Genomic DNA, 14,709 nt, shown 5'->3' on the forward strand with positions numbered 1-14,709 from the left:
GGTGTATTGAAAAATCCGGCAGAAAGGGGATAGAATAAGCGACAAGGATTGACAGTGCTCAAAACAATCTTTGTGTTCATTCTATCATGGGCTCAATTGAGCAATTACAACTATATTAATAGCCATGATGGCTGACATAGAACTCAAACTAAAACTAGGATACAAAACTAAACCCCAATTAGGACTATAATTCTAAAACTTTTTTACAATCTTAACATTGTAAGATATTGCTAAAAACCAAAAGTGCAATAAAATATTCATTTGTTTTAATATCTTTAAATTAAACATTCAGAGTAATTTTGACAACATGTAGACACACCAAATAAAGCCGAGACATAAATCCCTTCACTATAAATCAGACATAAGTAATCTAGGATTCTAGGAAAGTTGATTTTGTGCTCTACCTAATAAAAAACTATCATCAGACTAGCCAAACTACTTGTGGAACAACAACGTCTCTCTAAATTGGTATCACTTTAACTACTCAAAGATAAGATCATATTTACTAAGAAAGGTATAAACCAAATGTACAAACCAGGTATATCAGGACGACGACCCATTCCAAGAAAAATATTATCCAATAGTCTGTTTTAATTGTTTCAGATTTCCAATGGTTCGCTTTTTCAGTTTTCCTATCTTCTAATTCTGTGTTGAGTTTTAATAACTTGATGTGGCTTAAGATTTGTTTCTGATGACTTGATATTTGATGAATGGATGGGACTTAATGTTGATGTTTGATGAATTTATGTGGCTTAATATTGTTCCTTCATGATATAAGGTATATATATTAAAGCCTGTCAAATATGTTAGAGAAGGGGGGGAAATGAAAAATAACACTTGGGAGCCTTGACACCTATGCGCTGGGGCACCTCTCCACCACCTTGGATAGCCTTGGCACCTCAACAATCATGATAGGAAGCTTACTAGCCAACTGTTAACATTCACACAAAACTGCTAATAACCAAAATTCATCCATACAACTCAATCAATGGACTGTGGACCAGCTGAGCTTTTACAAAGTCGTGTAAACATCCCCAAATATTATCTGGATTACTAACTGAGCCCCTTACAAATAAAACCACATACTAATATCCAGAAGACTAAACAGCCACTGTTCTTGATGTCTTGCTGCGTCACTATGCTCATTCCCTGCCCCCAGTGACTTGAGTTTATCAAATTGTATCGCTTTCTTATGCATTGACATACCTATTCTGCTAAAATTCCAATCAGCTACATAGTTTTCTGAGAGAAAATCCTTCTTTAAATTACATAGATTAAGCAAAAAGGGGTTGTTCTTTCTGGGTATCATCTTATAAGAGAGATTAAATAATCCCAATGAAGAATTTTTTGTTTTCTTAAGGTACCAAACAAAATATCCTGCTGACTATAGACACTAGTTGCTGGGATTACTACAAATCTATACAGAAAATTTGAATCCTAAAAGAGTATATATATACACACACCCTTTAGCATTCAATTTTTTTGTATAAGATTGTAGGATCCTGGTAAATAGTGTGTGTGCACGCACACACACACACACTTTAATGGGCTGGTTGTTAGTTCAGACTTTAATGAAAAATGAAACAGGTAAAGAAAGCTTTCCATACAACACAAGGTCCACTAAGGAAATCCATAATAAAGTGACTCCACCAAAGAAAAACAGAACTCCTCCCAATGTTAGCAGCAATTGAGGCATTGAACTACATGCAAAGGGATCCCAAATCTGGATATTGCATTTCAACCTTTTTGCAGTTCTATGAGAAGGATTATCGCTTCCATTAAAGGTCCTATACTTTCTCCTTCCATATCATTAAGTGGAAATGTATTATTGAAAAAATATATTTTTAGTTTTAAATTATGGCTATTGTCCAGACTAAAACAGAAGCAACGAAACCCAAGTAACATAAATAGAGTTCTGATAAAACTAATAAGAACATTCCCATAATTTAGAATAGTACCTAAGCAGTGAAGATATTCCAATCCAATTACTACTTCCGAAGCATAGAACCTGGAGAAGTAATATGGTTTCAACTTGAAATTAGTATACAAACCAGAAAGAAGTTCAACAATCTGTTCTATTGAAGAAGATGACCCCATGCAAATGGGTGAAAAAAATAAAACTACAAATGACATTAGTAACTCCACAATAGAACAGAGCATGTCAATATAATTCGGTAGCAGTTTCTATTAAACACATTAATTTCATATCCATGTTCTCCGGCCAATAATGAAATGAATCAGGTGTATTCACCAAAAAAGAATCTGATGTAACTACAAATAAGTCATTAATGAGAAAACCTAGTGGGGAAACTAAGCACTGGAAATTTCTGATAATGCATAAAACAATGGTAAGTAAAAATTTATTTATAATTGAGAGATGCCACAAAGCAACAATGTAACTATCAGCATTGGGTATATCAAAAGAGTAACTGTAAGACATCAGGTCGAAGACACAATATACGTTACATATGAAAATGGTCACGAAACACTGAGAAATGCAACAAACTACAAGCAAAATACAGTTGAAACTTGAAAGTATAAAACAGTATATAAAGAAGTATGTAAAACATATCATGTATAAGAAGGAAAACAGAAAATATGAAACAGTTGTTTTCAATTGATTATATAAAACTAACGAGGTCTTCCTTACATGTAAGAATGATACCACCGACAAGGATATTGTTCCTAGGGAGTGACAGTTTTGAGTCTATCAGCGATACCGGCATAGAGATCAGCCAACAGCAGCACCTATGTGGGTTGATGACAAGTTTAGAGGCTACTGGATTGCCGGAGTCTAGAGATCAGCTCACTGCAGCACCTATGTGGGTCAATGACGAGTTTAGAGGCTACTGGAGTGCCAGAGCCTGTTGGTATGACAAGGAGCACCAACCCAGGCAGCTAGTTTGTTTTATTTTGGTTCAGTTTGGTTCTTCGTGAGTCTTATGTGGGTTTACTGGTTTAATTTGCTTCAACTTTTACTTCTATTTGGGTTATTTAATGTAATTGGGTTTTGGGTCGATTCATGGGTTATAATTAGCCCATGGGTTATGTCACATAAGATCTAAGTACAATTTTGTGGGTTTCAAGTTTTGACCCTAAGTGTTAGAACATTAGTAGTGAGAACATCTAGTGATCTTTTGTGATTTTAAATTTTTAGGCTTTTGGATTTACCTTCTTTTGTTATAAAGCAATGCATGCTTGACTAAGAAATGATGAATTATTGAATGAAAGTTGGATTCTTTTCTCTCTCCTGGCATCACCTCTCTTTCCTCTCTCTCACAATAAGCTTCTTCTGTCCTCTGTCCTCTGTCCTCTCTTTTGGGTGAACAGGCCCATGGCCCCTTCCCCTCTTTTGTCCGACAGTTAAGATCGACTCACCTCCCTGCCTTCTATTCTTCTCTCCCTTCTTCTGAACGGCACTACAGCAATCTTTTCTGCCATTTATTTTTCTTCTTTCTTCTCTGTTGATAGCCCAGTTGTCTCACCCCTTCTTTCTTATGTCCCTTCTCTTACTGTTTCTCCTGCAGGAGCTCTTCCCTTTCTTTCTTCATTGTAAAACCCTGGTGCAGTTTCCCCCCCCCCCCCCCTTATATTTGACATTCTGTGCTTTCTGTTCGACGATACCCTGCTGCAGCTTTTTTGTTTTCTTCTTTTGTTTTATCTTTCTGATCTTCTAGTTTTCTTATTCTCATGGCTTAGGCCCCATCCTTTGTTTCTTTTATTATCATCTTTCTAACTGCTGTTTTGCAGCCATATCCAGAACCAGCAGGTATTTTCCTCAGTTTAGTCAACTAATCCCTACCCATGTTTTCATAAAATACTTGCATACGCTGCTGTTTTAAAATATTCACTTTTTGAACCTTTAAGCCAGCTCATTTAACCTTCCTTGCAGTAGGTTTATTTGCACTAAAGTCTAAAATCTTTTTCACATTGATATTTGCTGAATTTTTCTTTTGTTAGTTTTAGGATCTTTTGACTGGGAGAACAAGTACTCCATAGGAATTTTTCTTCAGCTTGCACTCTATTATGTGTCATATTGCCATGATCCCCACCCACATGTTTCCCTATCAGTTTTGTTCAGTCTTGCTTACTAGTTTCAGGCTAATACCAGTCATTGCTCTGTTTGTCTAATTTGCATATTTATCATCTATTAGCTGCTCAAATTCCTTTCTTTTGTTTCCTGTCTTTTCATAGTATTCTCCCCACTTAAGAGGACTTCTAACAAGCTCTTGTGGGTTCCCTGGTCCAGAGGGTCCCCCCTGCATCAACCACAGAGAGTTCAAGTGCCAGTTCCAACTCAGTTGGAAATGATACTAATTAAACATTCAACCAAGAAGATATTGCTTACATACAAACATACACACAATATAAAATAAAATATAGAGAAATGCATCCATAGATTGAAAATCAAGGGCATCAATTAGCATTGACCGATACATTATGATACATTTTGTAACTGTATCAGATAAGTATCAAAATCTGTACCACAAAGTATTATATGATACTTAAAACCTTGCCCAGAGTGAAAGGAGAAAGGAGAAATAGAGAATGCCACTGCAGAAGAAATTAAAGTAGGGTGAATAACGTGGATAGCTACACCTAAAGTACCCATCTAGTAACGGGCTAGGGAACCATTCAAGGTATTCTATCATTCTCCGAGACCGGAAAAATGGCCAAGATGCGTTTGGGAAATCTAGTGGTTCTTTCATTCTCAAGAACCAAACCTTTCCAAAAATTGTGTTTGAGAAGCATTCCTTAGAAAATCCAAACTTTCCAGAATGATGAAAAACTATTAACTACTTGTGAATTTTTTTTTTTTTTAAATAAAGTATGATTTGGCGCATTAGATTCCAATAACATTTTTATCAGGTATATTATCCTTAGAAACAGAATTTACTAAACATTCTGAGCAAAACTTTTACCAAACGGTCAAAACTGTGTTAGGACCACTGTTCTCTAATGAGAATGCCAGGGAATGGTTCCGGCATAGAATGCCTTTCTTAATAAAAACCATTACCAACCAGCATGAACTGTTGAGTGATCCAGTAAAAGGAAAATTTTATGGGGAAGTTTTTTTTTTCAATCTATTAGCTTCCCTTTAGTTATATGCCCAGCAATGATGTAAGGAGCCCATAGCTGAGGACTAGTAAATACTAATAAGCGTGGCTCTGGAGGAGCCATGTAGCTGAACCCATTTAGCTGGGAAAGACTGAGCTGCTGTTGTTGCATAAAACAATCAAGAAATTCTTTGGATCCCTTAGTCAACACAAAAGCACCCATAAATGATGAAAGTTAATGATAAACAGGAAATCAACTAGCAACAACCAAATATATTGGTACAACACCCATGGAATTGGGTCTGAAATATAACAGAAATGTTCGACGAGATACCTTGCAGATTCTTCTTTGAATATCTTCATTGGCTGCTTGTCAAGTAAGGCAAACAACTCCCCACCAGGATAAAAATCCGTTATCAAGCAAACATGTGTTTCAGTCTGAGGAATAAAAGGAGCATCTGTAAAAATCATGGTAAAGATACAATTCTCCCAGAATAAATAGAATTCACAGCAAATACTCAACCAGGTTTGGTGACAAATATCAGACTCAGAAACAAGAACACAGATGAAGCATAAATTAAACGATAAATACTTGATCCAACTAAGCCTTATCCAAACCAATGGGGGTGGCTACGAGGATCCTTACCCTCCAATCACCTCTGTCAAAGCCATAATTGACACAGAAAAAAAATAAATAAAATTGTCACAGAATTTCAACTTCAGTTGGATTTTGAGGAGGTTACACAATCATTACAACAAATTTCCCACTTCCTTTTCAACAGTGAGTTCAACTACCTTCAGTTGCTAGCAGACAGATTCTTCAAATTTGCAGAAAAATCAAGTGTGCATTGCAACTTAACAGTAGAGCACTTCTACCTGAAACATGCTTTGGTTCAACAGATAGTCAAGCTGTTAAGGTTGTATCAGAATTTGAATATGATTATCAGTCTAGTAATGTCTGATACACCAGGCCATTAGTTGCCAAGAAGACCAACCAAAACTTTGCATTAGTCAAGCATGCCATTAGGTAAAAGGAACTGCTGCCATTAATATGACATCTCAGTGCGACTCACTATTACAATCACAGGTCTCCAAATGCTCCATTGAAGATGAGAAAATTCTGGAGTTACAATGCTTGTTGTCTAGGCACCATCATCACACAGCAACAAGTGGATATTGATGCCAGAGGTGACCAATCCTTCTGTAGACCCAGAAGATAAAGGAAACATACCATGAATATGGAAAACATAACCAGAACAAGCTTGGGCACCTTGGCATTAACTAGGCATCAATGAACTTTGGCATTGCCTTGATAACAATGAAAATAATTGGTTGTGGTAATCATAATGTAAAAGACAATAATACAAGGTTCTCTCCAATCCAAGAGTGATTATTGCCTAATATTGTTTAGGAAACAGCTAATAAAGCAAATGGAAAAAAAATATTGGAAGTAGAAACCTTAATTGCGACAGATGCGATAACTAAAATCCTAGGTGCTAAGGTTCAAATTTAGTACCACAACATGATGCCGAAATCTAGCCTTGAAAGTGATCCAAAAGGAGAAAATCAGAGGAAGAACATTACAGAAATGGAAAACAATTAAAGTAGTGAGCCAGACAGAACCTTTTTTCTTGTGGATAAATAATTCACAACCAAGAAAAGAAGAAACAAGGATGTCACAGTGTACAAGGCCCTGCCTTTTCAGAGGAAGGAAGACCAAGGCCATGCCAGGCAGAAATTACGGTATTCATAACCCGTAAAGTAATATGGAGGGACAAACTGTAAGAGTGATTATCAAAGGCTTCCATTAAAGGGGAAAAAAGGCAGATGTGGTTTCAAGCAGTCTGTCTGATCTGGCCTCTCCAACTATACATTGAGAACATTAACAGCATCAGGAAACATGTTTCCTCATCACTGATTCACTGGACAATTAGAGAACAGACAGGACTTGACCGTCGTCAGTTCCAGTTTAGCAGGGAATTGATGCAGATTCCCAATTTTGATGAACTCCGTCTGTATGAAATCACCCAAAGAAAAAGAAAAAGACAATAGGGTATTTTATACAGGAACAAGTCTGATTAATAATCCTGTTAGCCTTGTACAGTTTCACCATCAAGACACGAGAAGAGGAAGAGAGGTGAATAAATCCAGACAGTAATATGGGTCCTGAGTCCTGACTTTACTTAAACAGAGTTCTTGTAACAGATCTATTTAATTGGCAACAGACCTAGTTGAGTTGAGTTTGAGGAAACTAGAATAATTCTGATTAACAAATTTCTCAGAGCTCTAACTCCAAGATCAATTGTCTCTTTTTGTAATTTAAAAATATGAGCTATTACTGACGCATTCACATTCAAAGAAAAACTAAAATCTTATTTTAATAGGTAAGTTGCTCTATGTAATTACAGCATGAACAAATTGAACATTGTAAGAAAATGACTAAACCTGGAAAGAAGTGTACAATGTTGGAAGGAAAGGATGATCCAGTAATGAGACAATCTCTCTCTCAAGGCATGCTCGATGAACCTGCAATAAAAATGAGACAGCATGTTTAACGCTGCAAATCAACTTTACTGACATAAACAATATATATACATGCATACATACAGATTTACATATATATACATAGTTTGAAGCTACAGCATGCTTGTTGTCATAAGACTCATAACAAGACTTACATCTCATTAGAAAGCAGAAATTAAAGTCCAGGAAACCAAATTACTGGTTTACACTTTTGTCCATTCCTTCTTCACAAAGAATACTCATTTTAACATGATTAACAAGATAAGAGTCTCATCATTATTCAGACAGGGCTTCATGATTTATGTTGTTTAACCCAGAACCCCGCAGAAGGTTGCCAAGCTAGTAGTGATTGTAAAATTTAATTTCAATACTTTGTGAACAGACATTCATGTGCATTATCGAGTATATATCTAGGATTCTTAAGCTTGTCCACTTCTGAACAGAGCTGACGTAGAAGAGACAAGGAATCTTCCTAATTGAATGCAGAACCAACGTTCCAAATAAAGCAACAAGCTCCAAATTATCCTATAATTGTAATGGGCTAAGATGGAATCAGTGGAGTAAATGCTTGCTGTTAAGGTACAGAAAAGTAGAAGTATGAGTATGAATAAGAGTTGAGGTGAAATAAGGGTTTTGTCAAGTTGGTTTTGAGTTTCCATTGCTGCAAAGAGACACAATAAATGGCCTGAAAACAGGAAGTGTGTTGGATTCTATTAGGAGTCTAATAAGAGTTTGTATAGGAATTAAATTAGAGTTTGCATTCATGTAAACTTCTATTCCTTGTAATAGTCTACTTTCCAATTTATTATAAATAAAGGGCTTGAGATCATGGATCAATAAGCCATTCTGCCAAACATTGTATTTCAACATGGCATCAGAGCCTAAATTCGATTTGGGAAGCAACCTACCTTCTTCTTCTTCTGATTTTTTTTCAAACCCATCGCCAATCTTCAGTTCTAGGCAGTTTTTTAGTACCATCTTGGTCGCCAACTGAAACAGAAAAAAAAAAAAAAAAAAAAAAAAAAAGAAAGAAAGAAAGAAAGAAGAAGACGATTCTGTTCCGTCTCGATTCAATGAATAAGAACAGAAAACAGAGGAAAGAAGAAGAGAAGAAGAAATCAGCAACTTCCGCTGCTTCTGCAACAACTTCGGCTTCAGCTCCTGCAATTTTTTCTGTCTGATTCTTCATCTGAAGCCTGCGATTCTGAAGCTTGGGACTTATATGTAAATTTGTATAAGTTCTGAGATTTATTTGCAAATTCCATTTTTTCAAGGACATATTTGTCATTACTGAAGAAAAAAAAAAAAGAGGTAGATCTGTTTGGGTTGTTTGGCTATTGCATTCTGCGATATTTCTTACACTTCGAAAGGGTGAAGACTGAAGAATTGCAGATAATTTTGTCAACATGACAACTATTGATGATACTACTGCTCCCATTGGATCCGAATATTTTTCCACTTTTCATTCTCTTTCGGTAAGATTTGACGGCACAAATTACTTGATCTGGTCTCGATCTGCTTACCTGACTATTGCTGGAAGAGGACTAGTTGGATACATTACGGGCACTACTATCAAACCCACTACCGCAGGTGTTTTACAAGATAAATGGATATCAAACGACTCTCTTATTATGTCATTCCTTTTGAATTCCATGCATCCAAATATTGCCCGGGGTTACCTATTACTTGATACTGCAGCCCAAATCTGGAAGGCTACTACTGAAACATATGGACAGTTGGGGAATGATGCACAGGTTTATGAGCTACGAAAGAAGCTTCATGAGACTACCCAAAAGGAACTAACTGTGGCCCACTATTATGCTGAGTTGCGATCTCTTTGGCAAGAGTTGGATCATTATGGGGATTATCACCCCACTAATCCAGATGAAGTGGCGACATATAAGAAGTACATTGATAAGATTCGAGTATATGACTTCTTGGCAGGTTTGAACGTAGAGTACGATCAGATCAGAGTGCAAGTCTTAAGTCGTTCTCCCTTTCCTACACTAGAACAGTCTTATGCTCTTGTTCAGTGTGAGAAAAGTCGTCGATTAGTCATGCTTCATACTCCTATTATGGAGAAATCAGCTTTACAGTCTGTTCACACTAAATCTGATCCGGCTAAGGAGATTGTCAAGTGTGAGCACTATCACAAACCATATCATACCAAGGAAAATTGTTGGAAACTGCATGGGAAGCCTGCTGATTTTGATCAAAAACGAGCACAAAGACAGGGAAAACAAAAGGCTAATCTTTCTGAGACAGTTTCCACCACACCCTCTGCAGACGTTGGTTTTTCGCAGGAGGAGTTCGCTACTCTGCGACGTATTATGCAGTCTTCTATTGCCGGTACAGCCTCGACCACTGCTTCCTCTACTACCCCTACCAACTCCTACCTAGCTACTTCAGGATCTGGGGAAGGAGATTGGTCGTGGGAAATGGACTTTATTTGCTCGAGCCAATTGGAGGATCTACTTCTGCTTTGACTACATCTTCTAATCCGGTCCATTCGGTAATATCAGACCTTCATTAGTGGCACCGTAGGCTCGGTCAACCCCCTTTCAAATTTTGTCATTTTCTCTAGATTTGTTTTCCTGATACTTTTATCTTACCATTACAATTTCTTCCTTTCCAAGATTCCCCATTGGAATTTCCTTTGTTATTATCTTCCCACGTGTAACGCTACACGTGAGGGGGAGATTGAAGATGTCTACAATTCAAAGCCTTTCATGTAGACTTCCTTATGCAGAATTTGATCTTTGTTACCTTTGAAAGTTTGTCCCTTACCTTCGCAATCTTCCACTTTGGAGATCTAACATTGCTATAGAGCTATCTTTTTGATCTTTCGTGCGAGAACTTGATCTCTCGTTAACCCCGGAGATTTGCCCCTTAACTTGACATCTTCCCTTTGGAGATCTAACCTTGCAAAAGACTTGTCGTTTGACCTTTGCAGAACTTGATCTCTATTACCTTTGGAGATTGTCACTTATCTTGACAAATTTTCCCCTACCTTTGGAGATTGTCCCTTGGCAAACTTTCCCTTTAAAGATGTAATATTGCTACAAATCAAAACTTTCACTTTGGCTGTTTTACCCTAGCTATTGTTACCCCAAAAATATATTTTCCCTCAGATTTGTGCAGAAATTTAGTCTTCTCAACATTTGAAGATTCTACTTTTTTACTTGGGCGTTCTTCCTTGGAGACATAAAGTTGCAGTAAAGATGAGGACAAATCAAATGGAAGTCTATAAGGCATACGTAATCTATAAGTTTGAAGATCAAATTGCAGATGTTTACCTGGACAGATGTTTTATACTTTTTTGGTCAAGTTGGACATGTGTGATATCCATGCCTCAACTTGAGGGGGAGTGTTGGATTCTATTAGGAGTCTAACAAGAGTTTGTATAGGAGTTAAATTAGAGTTTGCATTCATGTAAACTTCTATTCCTTGTAATAGTCTACTTTCCACTTTATTATAAATAAAGGGCTTGAGATCATGGATCAATAAGCCATTTAATGTAGTACTGTATTTGAAAGATCAAAACAGTAGCCAAATAGGACCTTTTCACAGGGAGACAATTGCAAATTTGATGGACTTAAGGTAGATAAAATTCAGATATAATGGAAGGCTGAAAACCGAAGTGGTAGAACAAGGATATTGGTTTAAGAACAAGGACTAACTAGGTCTTCAAAACAGCAGTATGCTATAAAGAAGAATGGATGGAACAATATAAAAGAATTAAGAGAACAATAAGGACAACAAAGTAACACCCGGGCTTCACACCGCAAGGTGGATCGATTGGATCGAACACCAACCTACCTTGATCAAACACAAGGGCTCTCCAAAGAGGAGGAATGCTAGCAAGCAATTTGATTTCAATTCATAAGTTGTTTTTTCACCATTTACATAAGTCTCTTTATATAGCATTCTAAAGAGACATAAATATTAATGGCAACATCCAACCACTAGCTAACACCACCTACCTATTAATGACTCAACTACTACCTAACTCTTGACAAAGGAGAACTCTTTTGACAATGAGTTTTCTTATTTTCAAACTAAAGCCCCTTTTATTGACTTTCTAAAAACTAGACTTAGGCTTAGGTCTAGACTATGAAGTTCAACATATGTGGGCTAACTTTAACCCACTAAAACAGCCCTAGCCCATAAAGGCCATGGGCTGGTTCAAGTGACAACTTTAGGCCTTTGATGGGCCTAACCCAATGGGCTTCTTTTTTTGTAAATATGTCTTCAATTCTGCATCACCATTCTACTACAATCGTTTCTTTCAACACAACCATATGCAGCAGAGCAAGATCTCAAAGAAGAATTTAGAAACGACAATGGAAAATCCTATACATTGTTAATCAAAATAAAAGAACTGATTACACATGAATAAGATTGGCTGGGGCTTTCCAATTTGTCCCTTACTACCTATGCTCTGTTCTGGAGACATTATTGTATGCTATGATATCTCCACAAACCCTACTAATTTTACTTAAACTTTGACATATTATCCTCACTAATTACTTGTCATCAAGGATACCATTGTAACTAAAACTGGACTTACAATGAAAAAGGAAGGGGGGGCGGGAAATTTATTATAAGACTGATGGACGAACAAGCAGTTCATGAATGGGCCTGCAACTCTAACCAGACCCTTTCTGCTTCATTGATTCAACTTCTAATGACTTCTACTTCCAATTCATGTAGCTCTCAGTGATAAACTTAACTACCTGGTCTTGTTCACTTCCTCCAGCTGCTGCCTCCTATGATCTGTCCTATGAAGAAACAACGCATAAATTCGACTCACATCAGCCCCATAGACTAAATGCTCTAAAAAAGCCTGCTAAAACATGTATAGGAGTCTAAAATGTGGTTCTGCCATGTCAGCAACTTGTGAGAGTGCTGACAAAGAGCTGAATTCTGTTCTGGGTCATGCCGTCTCATTTGTTTGTTGCTATAACTATAGCTCCAGTGAGCAGCTTCACCACAAACCCCATTCTTTTTCCTCTCAACCTTTATCCACAAATCCTAATAATTAACCTGACACCATTTCTCATATGAGATATGCGTTATAATTACAAATCCAGCAATTGACTTAAAGTTTAACAGCGCCGATCTACATTCAGTTTTGCTATTCTAACTCCCCTAGCATTGCCTAACCTTAACTGAAGAAACAGAAGATCCTACATCACTATCGCCATGGGAACATGAACGAAACCAAAACAGAAGCAACAAAGATTACTGAATAAGAGGTTGCAATACCAATACCTACACTGAAAATGTTTTGCTTTATTTTTGAGATAAGCAATTACCTCAGGAAGACAATCATTCTTCTTCTCACCAACTAGATTCTGTTCTCTCCTATAATACAAAGTTCGGGGATCTACTCCACATTCCTGCAAACAAGTGAAGTTTCCTATAGAAGTTCACCACCAGTGCAAATCTTAAAATCCTAAAGTAAAATAGTTTCCATTCACAATGGAGACGATCTCAAGAGTCCACAGGGTACTCTCAATAAGAATACATTTCAAAAAGAAGACATCAATGGATAACTTCACCCAGGGATGGCAGGGAGTGTAGCCTAAAAATCTTTTCCTTTCAAACCACCAGAAGTCACATGGTTCTGCCAAAGGCCCAAAACACAAAGATATCCTATTTTATAATGATGTCACAGACAATCAAAAGGAAATTTTCAAAAAGTTCCATGAGGAGGCAAATATGGTAATCGGCTTCAGAGTCTGATAAGAACCCAGCTACTCCCTCAACCGAACCTGCAATGGAGCTCCTCTCTTGGTGAGATAAACCTGCAATTACCTCACAATCCACACTCAACTCACACACTGAAAATAAATGGGATGAACAACGGAAATACTTCAATAACTCCTAGTTAAGGCCAATCGCCACCCCCCCCCCTCCCCAAAAAAAAAAACAAGCACCTGCAAGTACAGATCATGCCTTAATTACTCACTTCTTGCCTACCTACCGTTTCCCCTCTTTCCCCTAATATACCCTAAAACCACTGCCCCAAGAGTCCAAGACAAATCCTAACCCCTTTCCATGTCAGCCATACCCTCTGAATATTCCCAACAAGTAGCTGCTCTCCAATGAGTCCCGGCCAAGTGTTCTTGTCCTTCATTTCTGTCCCTCACATGGTTGAGTAGAAATGATCCCCTACGGTGCCCCTCCACATTAGTGTCCTAACAGAGTCCATGACTGCGCCCCTCAAAAAGCAATGAGAAGAGGATGGCAGTTAAACAGGGCTCCAGGATTTTGTACAACTTGATCATGAAGGGAATCGTAATGGCTACTTGGAGATTCTAATAAGAAAAGGGCAACTGATTTTTTATCCCACTCTATCAACAAAGCCTTTGTGTCTAACCAATTAAGTTAACTAAATCCATTACGGCTTTGGCAGTTCCATTATATCCAGTATGATATTCTTCAATGGCACCATCAAGTTCTTTCCCCTTACATCAACATGCACAAAAGCACTCATTGTACTGTGACTCTTTCCTAAGAAAAGATTAAATCATCTCTTTCTCCTTTTCAGAAATGACCATTTAGATGCTCCCCTTCATTTTATCACCTCATGGAGTAACTCTTACACCTCCCGCCTAACCCCCCCCCCCCCAAAAAAAAAAATAAAATTACAAAGATATACTCTGTTGAATTGAGAAAATTTCTAATCTTGGCATTGTAACATTTGAACTTCATTACGCAAGATCACCTATTACAAATTTGTGTTTCTGGATATGCAGACCTGCAGATCTTTAAAGTATGATTCCTGTTTCTTGTAAAAGATTATTCACTATGGTAGGTACCGGGTACATCAACTAGGATGCAGAAAACTCTGTTTCAACTGACCAGCATATACACTGATAGTAATGATTTCTCAATACCTCAGCCGTCCATCTTCAAAACACAACCACTCCATCCTCTCATCTGACCCACTGATCTTTCTATTGGATAAACTCCACAAATTCAATATAAGCACAACTGATAAGTGCACAAATATGGCTCCTTTCTGGTGGGAGGACTGCCCAGCTAAGGTTAAATCTATTTCCCACAACATGACAGCTAAGTGGCACCCAAACTTCATGGTACATAATTCCAATCATCATCT

The 14,709-nt window shown here is 37.4% G+C and overlaps 1 protein-coding gene across 5 annotated transcripts in view; it reads right to left on the minus strand.

The window, feature by feature from the left end:
* LOC149014594 (phototropin-2-like) overlaps positions 1-14,709 on the minus strand; it is a 46,671-nt gene that overhangs the window by 11,892 nt on the left and 20,070 nt on the right. For 4 of the 5 annotated variants that reach the window (XM_089156410.1, XM_089156408.1, XM_089156409.1 and 1 more), the window contains exons 16-19: positions 12,899-12,982; positions 7,503-7,583; positions 5,392-5,495; positions 1,959-2,008 (exon numbers count right to left, since the gene is read on the minus strand). In XM_089156410.1, coding sequence (XP_089012536.1) covers positions 1,959-2,008; positions 5,392-5,495; positions 7,503-7,583; positions 12,899-12,982 — 319 coding nt within the window. The remainder of the gene's footprint in view (positions 1-1,958; positions 2,009-5,391; positions 5,496-7,502; positions 7,584-12,898; positions 12,983-14,709) is intronic. The other variant, XM_089156411.1, reaches the window with a different exon arrangement.

This window comes from Hakea prostrata, chromosome 5 (assembly GCF_041222555.1).
Source record: "Hakea prostrata isolate BN-2017 chromosome 5, UWA_Hpros_2, whole genome shotgun sequence".
Taxonomy (NCBI): Eukaryota; Viridiplantae; Streptophyta; class Magnoliopsida; order Proteales; family Proteaceae; genus Hakea; species Hakea prostrata.